Source organism: Crotalus tigris, unplaced genomic scaffold (genome assembly GCF_016545835.1).
Source record: "Crotalus tigris isolate CLP2741 ecotype Arizona unplaced genomic scaffold, ASM1654583v1 scf7180000018970.2248101, whole genome shotgun sequence".
Classification (NCBI taxonomy): domain Eukaryota; kingdom Metazoa; phylum Chordata; class Lepidosauria; order Squamata; family Viperidae; genus Crotalus; species Crotalus tigris.
In genome coordinates, this window is record NW_024097302.1 from 2,057,333 (window position 1) to 2,081,622 (window position 24,290).

Genomic DNA, 24,290 nt, shown 5'->3' on the forward strand with positions numbered 1-24,290 from the left:
CTCTCCACAAGAGAGAGGCGTTGTCAGCCCAATCTTGCTCTCCGCCAGGGAAATAGTTCTCCCACTCCTAAAAGTTATTTTAGTTGGGATCGGGATTGCGCTTATTTAACAGTGAGAGGAAAGGCGCTTTAGACGTGCGCTCATGTACTCTGGAGGGATTCTTAAAGTATCTGTGGGAACATGTATTTTGCAAAAAAGTTACTACGGCATTCAGTGGGATCGTTGCATTCCATTAATGGGCGCCACCATTTCTTTGGGTAATTGATTCTACGCTCATAATTAAGTTTTCGTAAAATGCCCAAGAGCAATTCAATTTTCTAATTATTTTTAATCGCTAGGTAAAAAAAGTCTCAGTAATCATGGCAACACTAATAAACAGCTTATTCTAGAATTTGTCTATTATTTTTATGGTTGATTGCGGTCAGCCAAATGCTTAGATTGGATTGGCATTTTTGTCTACCTATCCAGTCCTTAAAGAATAGACAGGTAGTTATTTAACATTAAAGTTATCGTCGCAAGATGTAAATTGTTTCGAGTAAAGCTTTTTTTTTTGCAATTGACTGGTGATGATTTTTATCTATTAAAAGTTAACCACTCCCATGACACAGCTCCATATACACGTGATAAATAAATAACGCCATGTGACAATCGAGCAGTCAAGACACGTTCATATTTATATCTTTGGACAGTCAATGTTTTCATGCCTTCGTTTGTTAATTAACAACCACGGCCCAGTTATAAAGCCCATTGGCCCCCAGCACACTAATACATTTTAAAACAACCAATAGAAACGTAGGCATACGGAGCCCAGAGTATCGACTGTCTCTGAGTTCCTTATTGGCTCAAACTTCTGGAGACGATGTCAGCGATTGGAGGCGGCCGTCGCCGTGTTCGACCAATGAAGATACGCGCATGCTCTCTGGCAAAGCGAAGGCGTCGGTCGGGTTTTGCCGCTCTCTGCAGTCTTGGCGGCCGGAAGGGAACGTTTGTAACCTTTGGCGGCCGGAGCTGCGTGGTGTCGGGATGGCTTGGAGGTTCCTGAGGTGAGCCTGATATCCAGAGATACCAAGCATGTAACGAAGCGAAACCTTTTAGCCTGGTTGGCTCCTCCGTGGGGAATGAGGCTGAGGCCGTGAACCGAAGCCTGGGGGGGGGGGATCTAGTCGAAGGGCCGCTCGGCAAGTAACGGTGTTGTTCTTGCGCTCTTTTTTTTTACTCTTTCGTTTCGTTCTGTTTTATTTGTGATTCATTCCGTAAATCATGGCTAAATCATCATCTAGTAAATAGATCATCTGATTGTGAGCGTGTGGATATCTATGGAGATTCTCAGTCTTCTAGGTCATGGTTGTCCCAAAGGTACTTTTTCAAAAAGCAAACAGGACTTTTTTTTCCCCTTGAAGACATTTCGCTTCTCATCCAAGAAGCTTCTGACTGAATGGTGGAGGAGAATGGAAGGATTTATATTGCTTACAATCATCTAGTCGTTGGCACTGAGAGTCGTTGAGGTCACTTGGGGGTTTATCTGTGCCCTCAAGGTCACCTGAGTCAGAGTGCAAATGGGTGTGGAATCTTTGTGGAACTGCTGAAAGGATGCTCCACCATTCATTCAGAATCGAAGAAACCTCTTGGATGAGAAGGGAAAAGGAAAACAAACAAACAAAATATATGCAGTACAATGTAGTGAGACCTGTTCACTGGAGAAATAGAATACCCACTTCACAAACACATGGCACAATAGGAGAACAAACCCATCAGGACAAGACTCAGCAGTCCATTTGAAAGGCAAAGGTCATTCTTTTGAAGACAGCAAAGTCCATATCTTGGACAGAGGGGACCACTGGTTTGAAAGAGATTGAACAGCCCTTTCAACAGAAGGGATGTTTACAACACAGTCCTTTCAGCAGTTCCAAGAAGGTTCCACATCATTTACATTATTTGGGTGACCCCGAAGACACAGATAAGCCTCCATGTGGCTTCAACTGTTCTCAGAAAGAGTGCTAATGACTGCAAAGAATATAAATCTATCTTCCACTATTCAGCTCTGAACTCAAGAAGCTTCTTAGATGAGAAGTGAAATGTCTTCAAGGAAAAAGTCTAGTTGCTTTTGAAAAAAAAGTACCTTTGGGACAACCATGACCTGGATGACAGAGTCTCCATAGATATCCACCTTCTCACAAATAGATGGATTTCTGAGTGTCATCAATGCTCCAAATCAATGCATTATTTTTCCCAGAATGTTCATAAAGTTAAAATGTAGAGAAAGAGCTAAAACCTGAGACAGCCCAGAGTGACTGGGAGACATATAACAGACGCTAATAAGATTTTAAAAAGTTGATTTTTCCCTTGGAAAAATTCCCCTGGAATTTTTGAGGGAATAATGGACTTTCAAAACAAAGTGAGATTGAACAAATAGTCCATGTTCTCCTGCCTAGCTCTTAACAATGTATCTTTATTGCATTTATAGAAAAGGATTAAAAGTTGATTGTGTCAGTTGAAAATCCAGCAGTTGTATTAGCATACAATTTGTAATTGTATGTAATTTAGCATACAATTTATGCTAATTGTATAATTTTAGAGTTTTTATGACAATGCATTGTTTTTTTTAGCATGCTTGCTCACTTCACAATTTGGTATATAGCAAAAAGAGAGAAAGTTATCCAACTCCATAACATCAGGCTAGTGAAAGTGAAGTTTATATATATCTTGTAATAGTTTCTCCTGTTAGTGTTAGTATGGGTGTTTTTGGTAATTCCTTGATTAGGGAGTGTTAGTATGGGTGTTTTTGGTAATTCCTTGATTAGGGTATTATTTTCTTTGATTGTTTGGTATTAATCTCTATCTGGGTATTGACTGCTGCAGAGCATGTATTGTCTTTTTGTTTCCTTCCTTTTTATTGTCTTTTGAATGGTGTGTAAATGTTTATTTCTATGTGTCTGTTGATGGCTGATTTGTCTATGGCAAGCTTCCAGAATTCCTGGGTGTGGTTTTTTTTGTGTGTTTTGGCTTGTCTAGGATGTTCACAGAACAGCAACTGGAAACAACAATAGTTCTACAGGTAGTTCTCAAGTCCTCCTCCCTTGGAGTGCTTATGATCCAAATTTAAGTTCCAAGACTCATGCCTTCCTCTGATCACATGACCACACTTTGAGCATTCAGCAGCTGTTTGCAACATACTGTGGTCACATGAGTTTTAAATGATGGTTTTGTCACAAACCATTTATTTCCAGGTTTTGGCAAAACTGTTTGCATAGTGACCCATTTGTTTTGTTAATGACTATGCTATTTACTTAATTACCACATTGTTTAATGACCACTGCAAAAAAGCTCATAAAATTGGGTCAGTCATGAAAATTAGAAATGGTTCAAGTATAAAACTAAGCATCCTATACTAAGCTACTCCCGCATGCACCCCCCTCTTTTTGCCTAGAAATCCCTGGTGCTCTTCCATCCAAGTAATGATGTAGCCTAACTTTAATCTCCTGTAAAACAAGGTACCTGATGAGTTACTAGGAGAAAGATAACTCTAATTACTAATTTAATTATCTAATAATGAGAATTTGGAGGGATTGATTGATAATGGACTGCTTGAAGAATAAATTAGCCAAGTAATTGTGTTTGCTTTTAAAAAGTTGTCAAATCCAAACCTTGAAGACCTAAAATAACTTCCTATATAAAAATTGTTTTACCTTGTCTTCCCCCCCCCTTTTTTTTTTTGTAGAGATTTCTCATGGGAATTGGATCCTGCTTTGTATGGAGATAGGCATTATAATGTTTTTACCCGTGAATTTTATCCCAGCTTAGAAGATATTATGGGAATTGCTACTTCAGGGATTGATGAAGACATAGATTCAGCGGTATTATTTGGAACTTTGCGAGGAAGTGTGGTTGGTTTACGGTATTATACTGGTGTGGTAAGTTCAGAATGATGAGAACTGGTGATATGAAGCTCTAGCTTTGTTGAGAGTGAAAAAAACCCTGTTTTTAAAATTATTAATATCTTGAAACACTGGATCAGTTCATGGGCCACACAAGCTATGGTATGTTTTTCCAAGTGTCAGGGCAGTGAGCAGGTGCTCAGATAATTGTCTTTTTTTGGATTCAGAGACAATGAGCGGTCCAATAAATAAAGAGGTTTTAAGCTTAATTGTTGGCTAAAAGCATATCATAAATAGCATACATGCAAAGCATGACACCAAGGCTGCCAGGAGCTTCTTAATAACAACAGCAGAGATATCCCATGGGCAGCTAGTTTCCACAGTACCTAACGCTGGGTTTCCTGCAGAAGCTGCCAACAAATAGCAACAATCCCACAGTTTTATCAAAACTTGGCAACATGACTTCATGGCCCTGCTATAGTCAGGAGACTGCAAGACCTAACCTGACTCTGGGATGAGAATCAAAAGTCACGTTTTATGGCAGGAAAGCTACGTGAAAGTTTTTTCTCTCTTCCACCTCCCCTTCTTAGTTCAGCAAGCAAGAATGAAAAACAGGCTAGTTCAGACTGAGCTCTAAACTTAACTTTTCTTAATGTGAAAGAGAAATAATATGTCACTAATTCCTTGCAACTATAATGATCTTCTGCATTGCCGCTACATGGTGTAGTTTGTTTAATTTGGATTTAATATGTTATATGAAGCCAGAAAATATAGCTTGTAATTTATGGTATTGTATGCTATACAAATCAGTAGATAGTGATTAAGCTACAGCTTAATATTATACGTGAACTAAAATTTGTGTGCTTATCAGTAATTGTCTGGAAAAATGTTCAGATTATTCCCATTTTAGCATGCAAGTAATATCAAGAAAAACAGCTGTCAGTTCAAATGTTAACAGTTATCTATAAAGCCTAAATAATTAAACACTGCTTCCGCAGTACCATTAATCCATGAAGTTTGCAAAGTCCTGTTGTGATCCCACAAATTAGATTGGATGACAAAAGATAACTAAGAGTAGGGCCTTTTGGATAGAATCTTTTATTTAAAGAAAAAAAACGTTTTGGTTAAACATTTAAGAATAATTTAGCAGTCTTTGTGTCTGGTTTAATTGCAAATATTAATTTTACAGGTCAATGATGATGAAATGGTGGCTCTCCAGCGAGAACCTAATAATCCATATGATAAGAATGCTATAAAAGTAAACAATGTGAATGGTGATCAGGTAGGCCATATAAAAAAAGAACTGGCAGCGTGCTTGGCTTATATCATGGACAACAAATTGGCAGTAGTGGAAGGGTAAGAATTCATTTTGAATACTATCCCCCCCCCCAAATAATGTTCTTGATCAGTAATCCAGTAGTTAAACATAGGAAAACAAAAAAGTTTATCGTTTCAGTAGTGTAAACCTCCTTATTGCACCTTTAAGCAAATTGCTACTTTAAACATGGATATTTTATAATTAGTGTAATTTTTAAATGAAGACTAAGATTCCAGTTTATGCTAACTGTTGTCAATGGAGATTCTCGGTCATTCATGTCATGGTTATCTCAAAGGTGCTTTTTAAAAGGCAACTGTTTTTTCCTTTAGGAAGATGACGTTTCACTTCTCATCCAAGACGCTTCATTAGTTCTAATTGGATGGGGGTGGATGAAAGGATTATATTTCTTTTCATTCATCTGGTCCTTAGCACTCTGTCTAAGAACCCTTGAGGCCACTTAGAGGTTTATCTGTGCCCTTCGGGTCACCTGAATCTGAGTGCAAATGGGTGTGGAATCTTCTTGCAACTGCTGAAAGGACTGTGTTGTAGACAGGGAGGGAGGGGGGGAGAGATATGGTCCCATCTCCATTCTTTCAGCAATTCCAAGAAAATTCCATACCCATTTGCATTTGGATTTAGGTGACCCTGAGGGCACAGATAAACACCCAAATGGTCTTAATGGCTCTCAGAGAATGCTAAAGACTAGGTGACTGTAAAGAAATATAATCCTTCCATCCCCCACCCACCCCAGTCAGAACTGATGAAGATTCTTTGATGAGAAACAAAATGTCATCTTCCTCAAGGAAAAACCATAGTTCTGTTGCTTTTTGAAAAACCACCTTTGAGACATGCTAGCTGTTGGTTTATAGCATCATTTTGTACATGTTATGTGTGTGTTCGTATGATATACATATGATAAAATGATCATGTGGCATAATAAAATGTTGCATCAATGAAGTTTGTGATTTTATATAAAATACTTTGTAAGTTCTACCTATTAAACATTATAGAATTAATCTTAGCGATTAAAAGCAAGATTTATTTCCATTTATTGTTTCGCTATCATTTGTTGATTTTTGCATTTCATTGATTTTAGCCACTGCCTTATGTCCTTTTGAAGGCATAAGTTGAGTACTTTGAAGCTGTATGGAAATATATTGTGTTTTAATTAACTAAATTTGTTTATCTATATGTATCATTTTGTTCAGGTGATGTAGATAGTACTCTCTTCCATGTTTCAATTTTGCATGGAAGTTTGATATTTAAAATAAATTATCTCAATTTTTGTAATATCAGTTTTCCCCTTTATTTGCTAATTCCTTTCTTATTATTACTGGGGTTTTTTTTTTTACACTGCCCAGGGAATATTTAAAGGAATTGTATTTATTTTTGGGGAACAGCCTTAAATATCAAACTAGAAAGGCATAATCTGGATTCCAATAGCTAGCCAGTAATTAAGCTTGCTGATAACATTGTACTAGTCCAGTGCTTCTCAACCTTTCTAATGCTGCGACCCCATAATACAGTTCCCCATGTTGTGGTGACCCCCAATCACTTATACATCACCGGGTGCCAGGGGCGTGGCCAAAGAAAAGGGGGAAAAATGGCGGACAGCCTTGTTTGGCGACCCCCGTGAAATGGTCGTTCGACCCCAAATGGGGTCCCGACCCACAGGTTGAGAACCACTGTACTAGTCAGTATTTCTCAGCCTGTTCCATTATGCTTGGAATAATAAAAGAAGAACATAAGGGAGGATAAATATGTTGTCTAGAGCTGTGTAAATCCTTAGGAAAAGGTGTTAATATGCTGCTTTAACAGTTTAATAAGTTTTGCAAGTGCTCCTTTGAATCATAAGCACAGCCCTAATATATATGTTTTCCTGAACTCTTTCTACAAAGGGAAAGACAAACATGTAACATAATACCATTGCTATTTTTTTCTCTTAGGGTTGTTCCTCATGGAGCAAATAATGCTTTCACTATGGCAGTGAAATTGAGCTTTTGGGGAAAAGAAGAGAATAAGCAAGCACTTCTAGAAAGACTAAAAATCCATGGATTAAAGTTAGCACCGCCAGGAAAATGTAAGTTAAAATTTACATTGTCATTAATCAAAATATGAAGGACTTTCTCATATAAATAAAAAAACTAAATATAATATCCAAACATTTACTAGTTCTCATTTTTTCAATGGCATTCAGTTTCAGGGTTTGGTTTTGAGACTGGCAGAACATCTGGCAGAGGTAGAACTTGTTACAATGCTCCAAGCCATGGTGCTATCCAAATGACAACTGAACAGGTATTACTACTCATGCTTGTTATAAAAATAGTAAATAGCAATAGCACTTAGATTTATATACTGCTTTACAGCACTCTCTGAGCAGTTTACAGAGTCAGCATATTGCCCCCTGCAATTTGGCTTCTCATTTTATCGACCTCAGAAAGATGGATGGCTGAGTAAACGGTGTGCTGCTCAGAATTGAACTTCGGGCCGTGGGCAGTCAGCCAATAATACTGCATTCTAATCACTACACCACCACAGTTCTTCGAGCCAAGCAACTCTTTATAGAAGAAGTAGACAGGGAATGTCAAGTCTGCTGGCTACAAGATCATTTCTCTTTCCTTGAGCAATGAAAGGCATGGACTGGTCACACCAAATTACTCTACCTCTATCTTGAGAAAACAATGTTGTCAGTCAGTCATCAAGTGAATAGATTTAGGTCGAGGGTGGTAGGGTTTAGTTTGCTCTGATCAGGAACATTGTGACCCCCCAATAATGTTCATGTTCATCTGTCTTGCCTTTGGCCTGGAATATTTCCCAAGTAGATTTGAAGTATAAAATTGCCCATTTTAATTTTGAGTTACAATTTTAATGTATTTTCCTTACCTCAGTCTCACTTTACCATGTCTAGTTTAATGAAGAGAAGGACAAGGGGGGACATGATAGCAGTGTTCCAATATCTCAGGGGCTGCCACAAAGAAGAGGGAGTCAAGCTATTTTCCAAAGTGCCTGAAGGCAGGACAAGAAGCAACGTGTGGAAACTAACCAAAGAGAGAAGCAACCTAGAACCAAGGAGAAACTTCCTGACAGTTAGAACAATTAACCAATGGAACAACCTGCCTCCAGAAGCGGTGAATGCTCCAACACTGGAAGTTTTTAAGAAGAGACTGGACAGCCATTTGTCTGAAATGGTGTAGGGTTTCCTGCCTGAGTGTGGGGTTGGACTTGATGACCTCCAAGGTCCTTCCAACTTTATTACTACTACTACTACTACTACTACTACTACTACTACTACTACTACTACTATATAGGGTATAATATAGGCCTGTTAATATAAATATAAAATATAAAAATGTTGAAGAATATGTTTGTATTTTATTGTGTGAAGTAATATAATCTGGATATTATAAGGCTATTAACATATCCTACATTGTAGCTTAAAACCGAATTTGACAAACTTTTTGAAGATCTGAAAGAAGATAATAAGACCTATGAAATGGAAGCAGCAAAGGTATGTAATTTGAATAAGTCACAGTGGTTAATTGAATACATTAATTTGGGGTGGGGGTGTTGTGCCTTCTAGTCAGTTTTGACTGCTAGCAACAGCCTAGAGGAGTGTCTGCTATTTTCTTGGCAAGATTTTTGGAAATGATTTGCCACTGCTTTTTTCCAAGGGCTGAGAGATGTGACTGGCCCATTACTTTGTTGCCAATGAATGTAATCAATAAATTGTAAGTAAGTTAAAGTCAGATGAAAAGATAGAAAATGATAGTGAAAAAATGAACAGCTGCAAGTTGTAGCTTTTGCTCTGAAGAAATATTTAAAATGGAATTGTTATTTTCTAGGCTGTTTTGACTCCTTTACTGCCACACCAGAAGCAAGCTTTAGCTTGGATGATTTTGCGAGAGAACAATAAGGATCTTCCTCCATTTTGGGAAGAGCGTGATAACTTCTTCTACAATACAATTATACATTTTGCTGAAAAAAATAGACCAGAGAATGTGCTCGGAGGAATATTGGCAGATGATATGGGACTGGTAACTATTTTGCATGAGGATGTGGTTAGTTATCTGTCAAGAATATTTTAATTTGGATTCTTCACTGCACAGGGATCTTGAAAAGCTGATTCCAACTCTCTGCTTCTATGAAAAAAATGGTAATCAATTGTTCAATGTATTTTAGGGCAAAACACTTACTATGATTGCAGTAATTCTTACCAACTTCCATAATGGGAAGGCTCTTCCTCTTGAAAAGAAAGTTGATCAATTGAAAGAGGTGGGACATTTATCATCTATCATTCTGTTAAGTATTTAAGTAAAAAATAATCCATATATTTAAAGTAAGAGAAGAAACAGAACAATTAATTTTTTGCTTCTGTTTTACCTTTTAGAAATATATTCCTACTGCACAAAACAACTTACAAGGTAATTTATTCAAAATATATACTGATTTGAGAATATTTATTTCAGATCTGTCTTAGATTCATGTGAAGTTAACATGTAAATTAAATCTCATTAAAGTCTGAAGCATGTCCTAGTCTGGATTGAATTCCTTAAAAATGAATTAGAGAAATTCTTTTCTTACATTAAATATGTTTGTTTTCCAATGGCTTTACTTCTAAAATATTTTTTTAAAAAAATTTTCTCATAAGCACTGAACTGTGGCTTGCGGCTGAATGCTTCCAATTCAAAAGAAGAAAGTGACTCTTTTCCCTCACAATCTTCCAAACCCTATCCAAAAAGGTAGAACTTTTTCCATTCTATTAAGAATGTGTATGCTTTGAAACATATTCAAAATTTGGATACTGCATAAATACCCTTCTCTTTTGTTCATTAAGTTAGTATTTCCTAACCTTGATAATGTGCCAGGATTGTGCACTTCAACTCCCATAATTCTTATCAATGGTGCTATTGGTTGTGGATTTCTGGGATTTGAAGTCCACACATATGGAAATTGCCAATGTTGGGAAACAGTGCACTGAAGGAACCTGATTTTTTTCTGAGGAACCAATTCCTTAAAGTCCAGGTGACTCTTCACAAATAGCAGCATGTTATTTTTTCATTCAGATTTGCCCAGAAGCCGGAAAAAAACCGAGTTCTTTAATGAACAGCATTGTGGAAAAAAATGACATCATTTTTCACACTTACGACCATTGTAGCATCCTCATGATCATGTTATCAAAATTCATACTCTTGGCAACTGGCTTATGTGATGGTTTCAGTGTCTTGGAGTCATGTGATCACCTTTTCACTTTTTGACAAGCAAAGACATTGGGGAAGCCAGATTCATTTATGTTACTATCTTAACAACTGCATTAATTCACTTAACTATGGCAAGAAAAGGCGTAAAATGGGGCAACATTCACTTAACAAATGTCTTGCTTAGCAACATAAATTTTGGGCTCAATTGCGGTTGTACATCAAGGACTACTTGTAAGTTTGCCCTATAAACCACCATAATAATCTCTTACTTATTTAGGTAGGTATTTAGATGTTTATTAACTTGAAATGAAGTTTTTATCTTTAAAATATGGTATCCAGCATAATGTTTATTTTTTAAATTAGAATTCTAAGAACTTTCTTTTATTTTTATATTTCTCTCTCATTTCTTGAACTAAAAACTCTGGTTAAATACTTAGGTGCCCATTTATGTATTTAATATATTGGATTTTAGGCTGCCTGACTCTCAATAGCCTGGGCACCTTACAATGTTTAAAAGAATGCAGACTTTAAAAAGGAAGATACTGCCTAGATAAAACCACATAGATAACATCTAGAAAAAAATGTCGGGGGCTCCATAAATAACCTGGGAACAGAGCAAAGTATTTAGAGACTTCCAGAATATTTAAAGGGTGGGAGCTCTAGAGCCCTTCTAAATCTTGAGGAATGATGCTGTTCCAGAGGGCAAATGTGCCAGATGTCCTCACGCTGCTTATATTTGAAATCTCGCACTAAATAGTTTTGAAGAATTTCTTAGCACTTACGTTTTCTTTTCCCAGTGAAAATGATTTGTGGATTATCTCTTTCTCAAATATACACACAAAAATAGTTGGCTGTGTTTCATGACTTTGAACCAACAAATAGATATCTTCAAATCTGAGCTATATGATTCTTTATGGTTCAGTGTGATATGCTAATTCATGAAATTGGATTATTGGAGTAAGCCTTGAGTTAAGTTAATCATGCTAAGTGTTTAGTACAGACATACTTAGTGGATTCCTACATATTCTGATTTGTTTTGACCGTGGCTTCTATCTAAAATAAGATAGTATGGGCAACTTGTCGCCTTTTGCATATTGGTGAATTACAGCTCACAATATCCTTTTCATTGTTTTATACAATTGGGACTACTGAAGTTTAGATTTCAGCAATATCTGGTAGCCACATACTACAGAAACTACTTTTTTGTTGTAAAATGGGTGAGATATCTAAATTTTGGGGAATGAGTTGCACAACTATCGACTATCTCAATTCCAAGCTCAGAGTGACTGGCAAATGTGGTTGTAGTCAACACTGCTTTATTTTATCCATCCATCCAATTTCTTAATCGTCCATCTCCCGCAGATGGGTCTTATTTAGGTCAACAACCTTCTTTATAGGTTGAGCAAGTAAAATTGAGCAAGTAAAATTAAAATAGTTGGATATGAACATATAAAATACTGCTTTTCTCCCCCCTCTCCCCCTCATTTTCGGTGCTTTAGAGTTATGGGCAAGAAATCAAAGTACACAATAAGCAGTGACACAGAACCTGACCAAGAAGTTGCACAACAAATAAAAAGTGAGTTACAGTTATTTTTGATTCTATTATTTTCTTAGTATCTTTTCAATTTTGCTTACTATGATAACATATTTTGTTTTCCAGCTAAAGGTAAAAAACCAAAATCAAGAGCAAGGAAAAGGAAACTAGGTAATGATACTTCATCATTCTGTTTCTTCTCTCCCGATTCCTTAGAAATCTGATAATACCAGGATACTTTTAAAAACTGCACTGATTATTGTTGTGGGATTGCAGAATAACAGAATTTGAAGGAATCTTGGAGTCTTCTAGTTTAAATTAGGTAGGTAGGTAGATATGTGACCTAATATTGGATTAAATAGTGCTTATAGCTGTCCTGAAGGTCTTGGTATTGCTTATTACAAAGAGATAGATAAAAACCAACTGGATTTGTTGAATTTAATAATTATTTAATCAATAGTGGCAAATCATGAGCCAGAATTAATTTCTTTTTTTTTACTTCATCTATGATTCTGCATATAGTTTAATTCCTTCTTCCAGTTTTCATTTGTACCCCTGTATCTGACTGCTTTTAGCCAGATTTGCAAGATGTCCTTTGCTTTCTTCCATCTTGTATATAATGATTTGGGAGCCTCACTGGGTGGGGATAAGGATCCAGGGAAGGAGTAATTGATTGTTATCATGAATCTGTTGTGTGTGTAACTATTTTAACTTTTTCATCAACTTTGATAAGGAAAATAATGGCTTGCATAAATGTATACATCAATGTATAAATTAAGATATGCATGTTACAGCTATAGCTGTCTATATAAATGATATAAATATAAATACATGTACATCTTTGATTTTAAATTTACATTATCTTGACTCGTGTATCTTCTGTTGAAGATTAAGCAAGAAGTTATCCAAACATGAAACTACTAAATTAGTTAGTGTATAGCTCAGAATGAATGGCTGCATTTTATATTACTTAAGAATTTCAATGGCTGGGTAGTAAAACAGGTATCAGTAGGATTGTAGATGATATGTTTGGAGTAGAAATATCTTATTAGCATGTAGTTTTTTCCTTAACTGAATAATACTAAATGAACTATATAAGTACCATAGCATATTCAAATTGATAATTGTGTTTTTTCCTTCTCTCCAAGATGATGTTCCTGTACAACCAAATAAAAATGAAGTTGATAATGTTAGAGGGACGCTGATAATTTGTCCACTTTCTGTCCTAAGTAACTGGATTGTAGGTTTATAATTTATATAGTTTGTACTTCCTAATGTTTATAGATTGCAACTCTTAAATGAATGAGGTTTTTTCTATATTGAATTAAGAAAACACTGTTTTTTCTTTAAATTCTTTTTCAACCAGAATATTGCTTTGACAAGGTAATGTATGGTGCATTCAGAAAGTATTCAGACCTCCTTCACTTTTGTCAATTTTGTTATGCTGCAGTCAGATTCTAAAGTTGTTGAAATTCATTTTTTTCTCATCAATCTATACTCAGTGCCCCATAATGACAAAGTGAAAACAGAAGTTTAGAAATGTTGATAAATTTATTAAAAAGAAAAAAACAAATATCATATTGGCATAAGTATTCAGACCCTTTGCAACAACATTTAAAATTTAGCTCTGGTGACTCCCATTTCTTTTGATTGTGGCTGACATATTTCTACACCTTGATTGGAATTGTTGAGGAAAAAATAGGACTGGTAGATATGTTTACCACCTTGGTGTCCCTGAGGGTTTTACCCTGCTAGTCGTGACTGACTTTAGAGAGTAGTGTTCACCTCCATTTCTTAAGCAGAGAGCCAGCATTGTCTGGCGATGTTTTCCACGGTCATATGGCTGGCATGACATCACACCGCAGCAGAGAGTGGTGAAACTCAGAATGATGTTACCTTGCCGCATGCTTATTTGCCCTACCTATTTATCTACCTGCATTGGCATGCTTTTGAACTGCTAGGTTTGAAGGAGCTGGGACAAGTGATGGGAGCTCATTCCGTCTTGTGGCACTTGGGTCTTGAACTGTCAAGCTGTAGATCTTTAATAGTCTTAAGACTCAGCATCCTAATAATTTTGAGTTATATATAAAAAAGGCAGGATATGATGATGATGCAGTTTCTACTTTCACCAAAATAACTAGATCTCTTAATCCCTATACCTGAAAGAAGGGCACATCATTTTTTAATTTTCTTCAGTACAAGGCCTGAGGGAATGATCACAAATGTCACATATTAAAATTAATATAATTGCATTCCTCTGGAATCGTAACTGAAGAAACAACTGAGAGCAAATAAATCTGTTTTAGGTGAATAATTATCCCTGTATAGCTTATTTTTTTGTACCAGGAAACTTAATGTAGCACAGATTAGAGCAGAATTTGCAAGCTATAAAATTTATGGCACAGCCAGTTAATTTTACTTTTTGGTCAATTCTCATTTTAGGACCAACTTGACCAACATGTTGATCCAAATATTCAGCTAAACACTTATGTTTACTATGGCTCAGAACGGAACAAAGATCTGAAAGTACTTTCCAAGCAGGATATTGTCTTAACAACGTACAATGTTTTGGCCACTGACTATGGGGTGAGTATACTGAAAAATTCCAAGAGTGCTTTTTTTTTTTTTTTTAGAAAGAAAGGAGTAATGCAAAATTCATACAAATTAGACATTTGTTCATGCTGAATTTATTTTCATACTTTTTAAAACTGCTGGGAATAGTTTCATTGTGCTACTTACTTGTGTTTTTCAAATCCTTTATGCATTGTTGTTTGGCATTAAGGAGGTTATAGTTTTCTAACAGGGCTGTTTTATGCTTGGTTGCCAGATTTCATCTAATATTACCACTATTGATCCTACCTCCTTAAAAGGCTGAAAATAACTTGATAGAGCTGAAAATTGTAAAAAAAATAATGCTTTCTACAAAGAGAGCTTGATTCCAGCTGACTTCATGTTGTTTTCCTGGGAACAGTATGGAATTGATTTGCCATTGCCTTTTTTCATGTATTCCTGAGTTTGTCCATTCAGGTTTTAATCAGGCCTGACCCTATTTAACCTTTGGGCCCAGACAAAGTCAGCTACTGTCTGCTGATATTAACAATTATAGGGATGGCACAGAACTGGCAATCTAAACATGAATCCAACTATTAATATTCTGCTGTGAGAATGGTTTTTACAGAAGTGAAAAGAACGTTCAGTATTCCAGATTTTATTTTATTTTGTATTTATTGTATTAAATAAATAGATTTATATGGCCACCTAATTCACACACAATGACTTCTATTCCACTTTGTAAAATCATTCTTCTGGGAAAATTCTCAGAATTTCTCTATGTGTGTGTTTTAAATAAGATGACTCATCCCCAAATGCTTGTTCAACATTTTATTTATTTCAGATATCAAAATAGCTAATATATTTTCCCTCTTCCACTTTGTAAAATCATAAATGCTTTTCTGATGAAGTTATCAAAAACAAAAAATATTTGTCTTTGTATGTATTTTAATAACAACAACAAAAAACCTCATCCCCAAATGCTTATTCAACATTTTATTCATTTCAAATACTAAAATGACTAATATATATATTTTTCCAGACCAGAGATAACAGTCCTTTACATAAATTAAAGTGGCTGAGAGTTGTGTTGGATGAAGGTCATACAATACGAAATCCAAATGCTCAACAGACAAAAGCTGTTCTAGACCTGAATGCACAAAGAAGATGGATCTTGACAGGTATTTATGCTGTAGATTCAATATTGCAGTATATACCAGGTTGGGGACAGTTGTCCTAAGAGAATGTTGCATCCTCCTAACCATTGTTCATGGTCCTTCTCTTTGAGAATTTGAAGCGCCCCACATATATACAAATCGGAGGAATGATAAGATTCAGTAGTTCAGTACAGTCTTGTGCAGATGGTCCCCAACTTTTGAACATTGTTCAATAATTGTTTGAAATTGCAGTGGGGCTGAACAGAGGGACTTGTGTTCAAGTGTCCAATGTAAGGACTATTGCAACAACACCTCCACAATCATATGATTAAAAAAACCTGCACTTTACTACCACATCACTGCTGCAAGTCTTCCCACCTGCCTATCTCCCACACCCTTGATTTCAGCCACCCAAATGGCCCACTAATGCTTGTAAAACTGCCGTAGCCTGAGAAGCCTTATCACCCACCCAGCCCACCAGGGCAAGCAAAGCTGCTGTGCTTCAGGAAGACTCACTGCCCACCCAGCCCAGCATTGCAAGCAAAGCAGCCTCAGTTCAGGTAGCCTCATTCTCCCGCTCACTCACCAAGCCTACTTGGCCATTTTTCTAACGGGCTCTGTTCTTGCAATTCTTTGGAAGCAACCTTCTCTATAGGAGAAAGGTGGTGTGAGACAGCTTAAGTAAGAAGGCTACGTTCTCATAGACTGGGTGTTGGAACCAATCTGGTCACTAAATGAGAAGTGGAGTATGAAATACTTTTTTATTAAACAATCCTTGAGGCTTATTTTACCTAAATCGAGTAAGCATGATGCACAGCATATTTTTTTCTGTCCTTGTTTCAGGCACACCTATTCAGAATTCTTTAAAGGACTTGTGGTCTCTCCTTTCCTTCTTAAAGTTGAAGCCTTTTACAGAGAGAGCGTGGTGGCACAGAACAATCCAGCGGCCTGTCACTATGGGAGATGAAAGAGGGCTTAAGTATAAACTGCATCTAATATATTCTAGATATTCTATAAGATTAGCACAATACATGTGTAAACTAGCACTTTTAGCATTTAAAATATTCTTTAAAACGCTTTAAGTATTGAAACCTTCAAGTTTAGATAACATTCAGAAAATATTCAACTTTACCTTATATATAAGAGCTAGCTTTGCGATTGTGTATAGCATGTCTGATATTATAGATTGTTTTGTGAATATTTCCATATTTATGTGTGATATTTTTGTGAATGTTTCCATATTTTTTGATTGATATGATTATAGATTGTTTGAATATTTCTGTATTTCCTAGGCGTTTACAATCTCTGATTAAGAGCATTACTCTTCGAAGAACTAAAACAAGCAAAATTAACGGGAAGCCAGTTTTGAAGCTCCCAGAACGTAAAGTATTTATTCAGCATATTACACTTACAGATGAAGAGAGTGCCCTCTATCACTCTGTGAAAAATGAGACTAAAGCTGCTATAAGCAGGTAAATAGTGCCAGCTGTTAAATGGAATATATATACATATACACACCATTACCTGTATTAAATTCTGATTTATATAAAGAAATGGATTTTATACAGAATGACATTTGTATAAGAGGAAATCTTTTAGGATAAACATTGCTAATATGATTAATAAATGATGGCCAGATTAAAGTAAACTGAAAACTATAGCAATATTCATTTATTCTAATCAGTTGTTGCATGGTTGTATGTTTATACAAAGTGGGCTTTTCTCTAAGTACAACTGCAAATTTAAGTAAGTGTGAAAAACAGTCACAAGTCACTTTTTTCAGTGCTGTTGTAACTTCAGTCACTACACAAACTCTTCAGTCGAGGACTATCTGTATTGTATACTTTAGTTAGGCTGTGACTCATTAGTTCAATTTTATAATCTTTTTTGCTGCTAAAAATGGTATTCATGTGCCTATGTGTTTCTGCTTTTGTTGATGGATGTCAAAGAAATTGTAAGATCTATTATATATTATGCATCTATTATATTATGTGCTGTCAGTGGTATCCATTATGAAAGATAAAGCAAAGTGGAATCTAAAAAATGAAGCACATTTTATATAGAATGACCTAGATTGCACTCAGAGATAAAACCAAAAATTTCCTAATGTGAATATAATGGGAACAAGCTTGTTTTAAGACATGAGAGCTGGTGAAAAAAAATAAAATGAGAGAATGCTTGGTTTACTGGATCAAAATTTTTGCAAAATTCTATTCCAATGCAATAATTTTGATCCAGTAAATAGAATTTGCAAAATCCTATTATAACAAGTTTGTTTTACTATAAAAATTATTCTTTAGGTATTTTAATGAGGGAAGTGTTTTGGCCCACTATGCAGATGTTCTTGGTGCTTTGCTCAGATTGAGACAATTGTGCTGTCACCCATCTCTCTGTTCCAATATCTCTCCATCCAGTTCTCTAGAAAGTGAGTACATTTTAACAGTTCAGTAGACATGTAACCTGATTTTTTTATTAGCTATTATATAATAGAGTGGTATTTTGTAACTGCATATATATCAGGGCTGTACATTGTTTCAGTTCAGAAGAAGCAGCATTGTGATTTGAGAATCAGATAAGACTGCTGACAAATACTGAATCCCAAAAGCTCTTTTTTTGGAATTGAATCTGAAGCACAGTCCTAATATATATATAGCTTACACGCTCTATCTGTAGTATTTATTTTTAATGTGTAGGTACTTCTGAAGAACTGCGTGACAGATTAATACAGAAGATGAAGTTGGTTCTAAGCTCTGGATCAGACGAAGAATGTGCTATTTGCTTGGATTCGTTGGCTGTTCCTGTGATAACACACTGTGCCCATGTGTTCTGTAAGCCATGCATTTGTGAAGTCATCCAAAGAGAAAAGGCAAGTTATTACCATCAGTTACCTGCACAAATTATTTCAGAGTGATGTGCATTAGTCCAAGATGAATGGGCAGTACTTCGTTCTTTTATTTTCTTCTGCTCACACTAATGTGAATGTTCTCCAGTGTCCTATGGCTGGGGTCCTCAACCTGCAGCCCGTGGACCATTGGGAACTGGGCCACTCAAGTGACAGGCAAGCATGTGAAGGTAGCCCACGTGAAGCCCTCTTTGCTGTCACTGCTGGTCCACGGAACCAGAAAGGCTGGGGACAGCTGCCCTACATTACTTTCACACTGAACCTAATGTCTCTAGAAGCAGTTTTTGTCCTTTTTATATGTAATATTTATTTAAAGTTAAACTAATGAGGTATCAGCTGATTTTAGATGTTATTTAGATGGTTTATCTGCAGCTCTGTTATGTAATTATATAATATATAATTATATCTGCAGCTCTGTTATAATTATTTTAAATGTACTTCTTTCTGTACAGCTCATCAATTATATGAGAATTTGAAAAAAAAATATTCGCTATTAGGTCAACTACTAAGCCTCTGCACAAATGCATTCTTAAGCAGTGCAACTATATCTTGTCAGTCAGCTAACTTCCTTGGGGAAAAAAGGTTCTTATATCTCTATATTTTAGATTAAAAATTCATATAATCTCCTGGAATAACTGTCTTCTGAGGCAGCACAAATACATATTGGGTCTACTCTTTCTAGTCTAATTAATATAAATATATATTTTTACTTTAAACTTTTTTTGTGGCATTATTTGCTTCCAATTGTGTGCATTTTTTACAATAAATAGTTTTGTTTTTCAGGCATATGCAAAATGTCCTCTTTGTAGAAAGGAAGTTTCATTAGAACATTTAATAGAATGCAATTTGGAAGAAACTCATGATGAAAAAAATACTAAACAACAATGGGTATCTAGTTCAAAGGTAAATTCTACATTTCATATGTGTGTGTGTCTGCTTCAGAAAAATGTGTTGAACTACACCAAACTATTGCATTTCAAATAGTACAATATTTGGATAAATTATGTAGAAACTGGATGTTTTGAATTCAGTTGAATGGGTACTTCGAGGTATTTTCCTCTGAGCAATGGTTAGAGGAGGAGCATTTATGATGGGGGGGAACATTTATGATGGGGAGGAACCTTTCAGTATTGGAGCAAATTTGAACTGTCCGTCTTGTAGATCTGCTTACAAAGACAAATGCTAACTAAATAATCTTTCTCCATGGCCATAAACAGTTCCAAATGGATGCAGTAGAACTCTGCTGCATAAGCAAGTTGCTATTCGGTGTGGCACAAAGGTTGTTGGCATTCATTCAATTTGCTTGCCAATTCCCTGCCTTTGCCTTGTTGTTATTTTATGTACTATGCTGGTATGTGGTTGTGAACTTGTTTTTAGATGCAGCCAGTCTGACTCTAGAATTTTGATATCTGGATTCTCTTGACTGAAATTTAGTTAAAATTTAAAAGAGGCAATCTATGATCAATTAATGCTTAATCATGATGTGCAAAAGATTGTTTTGGGTAGGTCATACCCAAAAGAAGGCATGTGTGTTTAATGTGATTTGATTAAAATGTAGCTGTTCCAGGCAAGTTGGTTAAGGAGGTGATTATAAAAATTAGGAAAAAAGAATCATAGACATTGGCAATGGTAGCTTATGTGGGGGAAAGGGGGAAGAAGAAAGACACTAGGAAATTTATGGAGAGGGTGGGAGAGTCAGAGAAAGTGTGTTAGGATATTTGGTGTAATAACTTCCAGGGAAGGTGCTGGAAGATAATGAATGGTAAGTAGGTAGTATGTGCCATATTGGGATACCGGTAGTTACGATGGCTGCAGAAAGGCTGAGATTTTTGGAGTGTTCAGTCTTCCTTAATCTCAGCCATGATATAAAAACAGCAGTACTCCTTAGAAAATGCTAGGAAAACTTTCAAAGATTTGCACTGGCTTGTCTGTGTGTATTTCTCTAAATTAAGGGGAGGAGTTGGATTTTTGCATTAAACGGCACCTTCCAACTTTGTGATAAGACATCTGAATAAAAATTAATATGTAAATTTGATTCTGTAATTATTACTTTCAAAAACCATTCTATACAGCACTAAAATATGAATCAATTATTTTTCAGGTTTAATCATTTAGATCTCTGAAGTATAACTTTCCATAAAAGAAATTAGCTTTCTTTCTAGACTTCAATAGTATTAGTTTGGGAAAGCTAATTTGCTTAAATTTAATTTGCTTAAGTTACAAGGACATTGCATAGTTGGGTGTAGAAAATGAAATCACATTTGGTTGGCAAATAAGACAGAAGATGCGCATAGATTTCATGGATAATAAGCCAGAAAAAAATATTTTGAAAATTAAAAAGAATTATTTTGTCTTTCAGGTCAATGCACTGATGCATGCTTTGATTGAGTTAAGAAAACAAAATCCAGCTATTAAGAGTTTAGTTGTTTCACAGTTCACAAAATTTCTCTCTATAATAGAAACTCCACTAAAGTAAGTAAAATGTGTTCTTGAATAAAATTATTCTAAGAATAATTTATTTTTTAAAAAAATTAAAAAACCTTGCCCAGAGTCACTGGCAGTTGGGCAGCATGTGTATGTTAATAATAATAATAAAATAATAATAAAAATGTGATTTGGAGAACATTTTAAAATCAAAACTTCATTCCAAGGATCAGAATATAAAGAGACTGACACTTGTATAACCTGCTGCTCTTGTTTCTCAGGGAATCTGGATTTTTCTTCGTTCGTTTAGATGGGTCTATGAACCAGAAACAAAGAGTAGAAGCAATTCAGCAGTTCCAAAGCCATGAAACCGGATCTCCAACTATAATGTTGTTATCACTGAAAGCTGGTGGAGTTGGTTTGAATCTAACAGCAGCTTCCCGGGTATTTTTAATGGAACCTGTAAGTATAAAGTCCCTGCTGACATTTAATATTCCATGCAACCAATTTAGACACTTAAGCAGGAATGAGGAATTTCTTTGCAGGCTACTTCTAGTATTGAGGAGGAGGGAACAACTTTTAATCAATTTGGCTGTGTTAGGATTAAAACCTGAGCTATTATCTATATAATATATGTATGCTTTTCATTAATTCTCTGATTAGCACAACATTTTGAAATGGTGTTAATAGTGTTAATGTAAGAAGATGTAATATTCATAAGAATAGGCATTGTGTTTTATCTATAAAACATAAAAAGCATATACAACTATTTTTTTTAAAAAAAAATAATTTCTGGGGAAGAAATGGCTAGAAGTGGAGCAAACAATCACAGCAGAATGAAATAGGCTGGTTCCTCAGAATTCCTTTCAGCATGAGATGGCCCATAAGTGCTCCAGATAGCTGCTCCTCATGAGGAGACAGTAAGACAGGAGTCCTGGTGGGTTTTGATCACAAGGAGATGAGAGAAGAGCCATCTTGCTGAAAACATGGTTGGCACCTTTAAAAGGACACTGGGTTCATATACTTCCTTTTCTAATCACTTTTGGAAATTGCTTATTACCTGCTTTTCAACTATTATGAACCTTTGGATTGATAAATCTAAAAACATCTGGGGAGTTTACCTCAATAGTCAAAGAAACTTTAAATACAACTTTAAGGACTTAAAAATGTGTGTGCGTGTGTGTGTGTGTGTGTGTGGAATAAACAGCAAAAGGATGATTAGAACTTAAATTTTAGAAAGTTACAAATGGATTAAGGGTCCAGATGGATCTGAAACAAAATTTTTGGAATTAATTATAAGAATCTTTCCCATGGGTAAATATTTATTTTGAATTCTTTCTTTTAAATGATAGGATGGGACTTTGGGGGTTGGACAGTAGAGGGAACCAGAGGAATGAAAGGTTACAATTAAAGGAGAAGAACACTTAAATTCAAGTTACAGAATGAACTTTTTTTTTAAATCACTGGACATATTGAAGAGTGGATCCAAAAGTTAATTTTAAGAGAGTTTGCCGCTATATATAATGCTTAAAATATCTTATGGGAGAGGAATATAAGTTCTGCCTGACAAGATTGAGACTTATCTGAACTTAGACTTAAAAATCACAAGCAGAGGAATGATGGGGGAAAAATGCAATACTGGACATACAAAAGAAATCTCCTGATGCCTTAATAATTGAAAGGGATATACAAAGAACAAATCAAGATAATTTTTCAATACTGGATTTACAGAAGAGGCTCATTAAAGCTTTGAATAATTTTTTTGAGAAGGGATACTCACACACAAGTATCAATGAAAAGAATCAAATTTTAAAACATTATTTGATGAGATTAAACAAGATTGTTAAAAGGAAGGAATAGAAAGTTGATTTATTTGAGATCAGGGTTAAATTTGTTATGTTATCTCTGATAACCCTGCAGTAAATTGCTTATTTTTTCTTTATTTTTCTTCTCTGTGCCTTTATTCTTGTTAGTTTGTCTTAGTTTTTATTATTGCAATTGTAACTTTAATAAAAAATAACTAAATACATTATTCTAAAATAAATTATCTTTGTCAGGGCTAAGTTCTGTGGAAATTTAGATATGAATACATATTTCTTTGTGTTCAATTTAGGCTTGGAATCCTGCTGCGGAGGACCAGTGCTTTGACAGATGTCATAGACTTGGACAGAAGCATGATGTTATCATCACCAAGGTGAGCTGATTGTTATTTTAATAATCTGCACTCCTAAAAATAACACATTTGCTCTTTGGAAACAAATGATATTTTTTTCAGTAACATCTAGAATTTGTTACTTGCTAATTTGGAGGATAATAACATCTATATTTTATAATTCTTTTTCATGTGCTCTGAGTTAAATAACTTTATAATGGTAGTTAATTTTCTTTTATCTTTTTAAAAAATTGTTCTAGTTCATTGTAAAGAATTCTGTAGAAGAAAATATGCTTAAAATCCAAAACAAGAAGAGAGAACTTGCAGCTGGAGCCTTTGGAACCAAAAAACCGCCTACTGGTGAAACAAAAATGAACGAAATCAGGACTCTGATGGATATGTAATTTAAAACATTGGAACAAATTCAGCTTTAAAAATAAGTTGATGTTACATGTTCAGACAATATAATACTGAAAATAATATTTCTAATAACTGCAAGATTTTTTCCCGAAACAGCAAATGAGGAATCATTAGTAAACATACTTATACTGGGCAAATGGTCCAGAGTAGTAACAAACTTTAGTGTAGTAAACTCAAGTCTAAATGTTCAGTTTTTATACTAAGAGCAAAGCTTCATTAGAATTGAATGTACACGGTATATTGTCAAATGTTTTTGATGTAAGCATCTGAGTTGTAAATTTTGTTGCTTGGATTATATCTATACTTGTTGCAAGTTAACTTGTAACTTCTGAAGCTTTACCCACTGGAGTTTAATGCTACTGTGTATTATGTTTTGTACTGACTATATATTAGCAACTGGATAGAAAAAAGGCTTACAAATAATGTATATTGGGGAAAAATTAAGAAAAGTGCATATGCCAGCAATCACATTCCTTTGGTTTTGCCCCATGTTTTTCCAAGTTAGAAGCATCTGAAAAGGAATTCAAAATGTGTTCAACTGAGACTTAGGTAACATATCAGGCCTGTAAACTTCCTTTATGCCTGCATTTGGTTTGTTTATTGAAAAATAAGGAATCATTTGAACTGTTTTTCTGCTGTTAATAGCATAAAACTATTGTATATGTCTAGTTTGATTTCTAGGCAAATAAAATTTTTATCAAGACTTTGGTTTGCTGACTAGATACTTTTTTTGTTATTTCTGGGCATAAGCGTTAGACTT

General features: G+C 35.3%; 1 protein-coding gene across 1 annotated transcript; it reads left to right on the forward strand.

Annotated features, from left to right (window-relative positions):
- The first annotated feature begins 895 nt into the window (after positions 1–895).
- HLTF (helicase like transcription factor) lies at positions 896–24,238 on the forward strand. The gene is made up of 24 exons (XM_039357940.1): positions 896–1,043; positions 3,719–3,911; positions 5,065–5,231; positions 7,140–7,273; positions 7,391–7,488; positions 8,627–8,701; positions 9,036–9,227; positions 9,373–9,465; positions 9,581–9,614; positions 9,842–9,932; positions 11,891–11,967; positions 12,052–12,096; positions 13,074–13,165; positions 14,368–14,511; positions 15,518–15,656; positions 16,476–16,611; positions 16,925–17,104; positions 17,933–18,057; positions 18,326–18,498; positions 19,318–19,437; positions 20,894–21,006; positions 21,240–21,420; positions 23,072–23,152; positions 23,371–24,238. The coding sequence occupies exons 1-24, from the start codon at positions 913–915 to the stop codon at positions 23,512–23,514; spliced, it is 2,958 nt and encodes a 985-aa protein (XP_039213874.1). The 5' UTR covers positions 896–912; the 3' UTR covers positions 23,515–24,238.
- The last annotated feature ends 52 nt before the right edge of the window (positions 24,239–24,290 follow it).

Coding starts and splice junctions, on each gene's coding strand:
- HLTF (XM_039357940.1), top strand. CDS start 913: ATGCTCTCTGGCAAAGCGAAGGCGTCGGTCGGGTTTTGCCGCTCTCTG. Junction 7,274..7,390: donor GTTAGCACCGCCAGGAAAAT/GTAAGTTAAAAT, acceptor AATGGCATTCAG/TTTCAGGGTTTGGTTTTGAG. Junction 9,228..9,372: donor TGGCAGATGATATGGGACTG/GTAACTATTTTG, acceptor AATGTATTTTAG/GGCAAAACACTTACTATGAT.